This window comes from Nicotiana tabacum, chromosome 18 (genome assembly GCF_000715075.1).
Source record: "Nicotiana tabacum cultivar K326 chromosome 18, ASM71507v2, whole genome shotgun sequence".
Lineage (NCBI taxonomy): Eukaryota > Viridiplantae > Streptophyta > Magnoliopsida > Solanales > Solanaceae > Nicotiana > Nicotiana tabacum.
The window spans coordinates 16,523,478-16,527,839 of record NC_134097.1 but is presented as its reverse complement, the minus strand read 5'-3'; the positions used below and the strand labels follow the sequence as shown (position 1 = coordinate 16,527,839).

At 34.5% G+C, this 4,362-nt stretch overlaps 1 protein-coding gene across 1 annotated transcript in view; it reads left to right on the top strand.

Moving 5' to 3' along the window:
• The first annotated feature begins 203 nt into the window (after positions 1–203).
• Positions 204–4,362, top strand: part of LOC107761395 (pyrophosphate-energized vacuolar membrane proton pump) — a 5,810-nt gene continuing 1,651 nt past the window's right edge. The window contains exons 1-4 of the mRNA XM_016579619.2: positions 204–616; positions 2,957–3,531; positions 3,632–4,011; positions 4,296–4,362. The exon at positions 4,296–4,362 is cut by the window's right edge and continues 20 nt beyond it. Of these exons, the coding sequence (XP_016435105.1) occupies positions 367–616; positions 2,957–3,531; positions 3,632–4,011; positions 4,296–4,362 (1,272 nt within the window). The 5' untranslated portion in view covers positions 204–366. The remainder of the gene's footprint in view (positions 617–2,956; positions 3,532–3,631; positions 4,012–4,295) is intronic.

The window sequence follows — 4,362 nt, the reverse complement described above, 5'->3', positions numbered from 1 at the left end:
AAAATGTAATAGGCAAACTCAAGTTTTGAAAAACTTTAACCAAACCCCACCTAAATTTTCTTTAATAAATGAGCACTTGAGCAATAGTTAATAAAAAGGAATTTGAAAACAAAAATGAAGAGAAAAAGAAAAATAGAAAGTCCGTAGTTTTGATTTTTACAACCTAACAGAAATCCAATTATCTATATACCTGACTGGCGCAGCTTTACACTATAAATATCAACACATAAACACCTTCTCACATATCTATCTTCACACTTCTTCAGTGTAACCACAAAGCAAACTTTACACGAATCTCATTTTCTCTCTCTATTTTTTTTCTTCATTTCTCACCGGAGCTCCGGTATTCCGCCGTCGGTCGGAGTTATGGGAGCGCCAATTTTATCAGATCTCGGAACGGAGATTTTGATTCCGGTATGTGCCGTTGTCGGCATCGCTTTCTCGCTTTTTCAATGGTTTCTCGTCTCTAAAGTGACGCTCAGTACTGAAAAGTCCTCCGGCGGCGCCGACGATAAGAATGGTTACGCTGCAGAATCGCTCATTGAAGAAGAAGAAGGCATTAATGACCATAACGTTGTTCAGAAATGCGCCGAAATTCAAAACGCCATTTCCGAAGGTAAAAAAAGAATTAACGCAGTAATACGTCACGTTTGCTTTTACTGTTGTTTGGTTTTTGGATTAAATGAATTTTAATTTGTGATAGCAGGCTAGTTATCTTTTTTTTATGAGATTACTAATTTATTAGGAAATTTATCTGTAATTACTTAATACAATAGAACTCTTAGTATAATTTTTGAACTCATTTATGTGGTTTTTGAAATTTTGCCTTTAATTTGATTTTTTTTTTTTGCCGAATAGCTGATAAACCTTGATTTATGCACTTAATTTATACAGATACATTTTGTGGAATGGTTTTTCTTAATTTTATTGACGGTGAATATGAGTAAAATGATAAGAACTGTTGCTGTGCTTACTGCGAGGTTAATTTAGAGTAATTTTTTGTAATTATGTTAATTTAATTGTTTGATTTTGTTTGTTTAGGTAATTCCAGATGCTGTGATATGCTGATTAATGCTGTAAATTAGTTTCTTTTTTGCTGATGGATAAAGATCTAGCTTCTTCGTTCATTCCGTGTTGTTCTCGTTATCAATTGGATTTAAGTTATTTTAGTTATATACAATGATAGTATAGTACAAAGACTTTTTAAACTATTAGTAATTTAATTTGTGATAACAAGTTAATATTATTTTTATTAGGTTATCACTTAATTTTTGTCACATAGATTCATGTGCTAACCTTAAATTTTTACCCTGCATTAAAGTTTTTTCCTATATACTTTAATAGTGATAGCAAGTTAGTTATCACAATTACTAGGTTACCTGTTAATTTTTATTATATAAATTTACATGTAATTACCTTATATGTGATTTGTGTTGTATAAATATTTTTTACCTGCATAAAATATTATTTCCACTACTTGTGATTTTAATTAGTGATTGAAAGTTAATTATCATTTTACTAGGTTACTAATTAATTATCGTATAGATTCACATGTAATTAGCTTATATATAATCTAATTGTGTAAATATTACTTTATACTACGTAAAAAAATTTCACTATCAATTAAACCTATGATAGTAAGGTAGTTATTATTTTTATTAGGTTATCAATTAATTCTTACCATGCAAATTCTCAGTGTAATTATTATATGTAGTTTGATTGCGTAAATATTTTTTATACTGCATAGGGCTTCAACTCTATTAAGTTAGTATGTAATTCTTTCTTGCTTATGTGACACGTTTTCTAGACTTGGACTTTACTTTTGGTCTTTAATTATAGTGGAACTTTCTTTGGTGGTTGCGATTATGAAGGGCATAATTAATTGCAAATTAGGTACTATTTCAAGCAAGTTTTCATACCTAAAATAAGAAATTCCTAGTTGCTGTTAAACACTTGCCTGTCGGTGTTGTTATGACACTAGTAGATCTAACATGCCGTGTTGGCTTGGTAATTTGCTATCATCACCATCACGTGTCAGTTGTATAATATAGAAAGCCACCTTAGTGGCAAGGCTGCTGATTTTGAGATACTTAATGCTTAAAGTCTTTTTGCTAATTATGAATTAAGATAAACAAATCTAATTCTTTTTTTTCAGTATCTTATGGATATGAGTATTATGTCTGAGCATTTTTTAATAATTTCATAGAAAAGGTTGATATTAGGTTTAGAGGGATGAAATTGCCCTGATTTATACAAGGTTACTTTTGTATTTACATTGACCATCCTGGATGGCTGTTTCAGAATATTAAATTATATGAAAAGAAATTAGAAGAATTTTATGTCTCATGTTAGTGGGATCTGAACATTTTACACTCTGCCAATGAGATTGCATTCTGAACATTTTACACTCTGCCAATGAGATTGCATTTCTGCGGATAAGCCATTATGGCTTTTCTCATCAACAAAAAAAGAAAAAAACAGAAAAAAGAAATACAAAAAAAGTGCTTTGGCCTCAGTATACATGGTTGATTCCCCCCCCCCCCCCAAAAAAAAAGAAACTGAAAATGTTGACAAAACAATGTTCAGTGTAAAATTGAACAGTTTTGGCAGTGAAATCTTGAGTATACCAACTGGCCTCATAATGGATGTCGAATGGTTGAAAAGGCTTTTCCTTTTTCCTGTTGTATGAATTGCTAGATTTGTTTAAGTTCATTTGATAAATGGCTTTCTGGTCAACTTCTGTTTTGCAAATGCCTATAGTTTCTCTTCTTGGTGATAATATTTTTGGAACATTGCAAAGCTACTCTTTGGTAAAGAAGATTTTTTATTGTTGCTGCATAGTCAGTGTCTCATAGAGCTTAAAAAAACTCTTACCTGATTGTTAACTTTTATAATGTAACCTCCCTGAAAAAAACTCTACCCTTTTATAATAACTTCGAATCTAATGATGCCACAGGTGCAACATCATTCCTTTTTACCGAGTACCAGTATGTTGGTATTTTCATGGTTGCTTTTGCAATTTTAATCTTCCTTTTCCTCGGCTCTGTTGAGGGTTTCAGCACAAAGAACCAACCTTGTACATATGACAGCGCCAAAACTTGCAAGCCCGCTCTTGCCACTGCTGTCTTCAGCACCGTATCTTTCTTGCTTGGTGCTGTTACATCTGTGGTGTCTGGGTTCCTTGGAATGAAAATTGCTACATATGCAAATGCCAGAACTACCTTGGAGGCTAGAAAAGGTGTTGGGAAGGCTTTTATTGTTGCATTCAGATCTGGTGCTGTGATGGGTTTCCTTCTCGCTGCAAACGGTCTTCTGGTTTTGTACATAACCATCCTTCTATTTAAGTTGTACTACGGTGATGACTGGGAAGGTCTTTTTGAGGCTATAACAGGTTATGGGCTTGGTGGATCTTCAATGGCCCTCTTTGGTAGAGTTGCTGGAGGTATTTATACCAAAGCAGCAGATGTTGGAGCTGATCTTGTGGGCAAGGTGGAAAGGAACATCCCTGAAGATGATCCTAGAAACCCAGCGGTATGATTATTTATCAATTAGAATTTAACAATCCACTTAAAACTTAGTACTTTTTAGTCAGCCTTTTCTAGTTAGCTCTGAAGTGTAAATGGTCTCTCAGGTTATTGCTGACAATGTCGGTGACAATGTCGGAGATATTGCTGGTATGGGATCAGATCTGTTTGGGTCTTATGCAGAGTCATCCTGTGCAGCTCTTGTTGTTGCTTCAATCTCCTCCTTCGGTGTCAACCATGAGTTCACTGCTATGCTATATCCCCTTCTCGTCAGCTCTGTTGGCATCCTCGTTTGTTTGCTTACCACCTTATTTGCAACTGATTTCTTTGAAGTCAAGGCTGTTAAGGAAATTGAGCCAGCATTAAAGCAGCAACTTGTAATCTCAACTGCTCTCATGACAGTTGGAATTGCTGTTGTTACTTGGATTGCCCTTCCATCGACCTTCACAATATTCAATTTCGGGGCTCAGAAAGAAGTAAAAAGCTGGTAAGTCTGAAATCCGCTGTTACTTTTATAACTTGGTGTAGTGACACCCCTGCATTGTCTCATTGTCTGTATATTGGTTCATATTATTTGGGATTGGTTGTGAAAGACTGGAAGTTGTAAGCATGAAATGAGTATGAAGATAGAAGAATCCCCTCCAGAAGATTTGACAAAACCTTTTTCCATTTGAATGGATGAAAAAGCTGCATTTTGACCTTTCTTTCCCTGTCTCTTAAAATATTTAATACTGGGGCGCACAGGTAGCTGAATCTGATTTAAACTTGCAGGCAGTTGTTCTTGTGTGTCGGTGTTGGTTTATGGGCTGGACTTATTATTGGGTTCGTCACTGAGTAC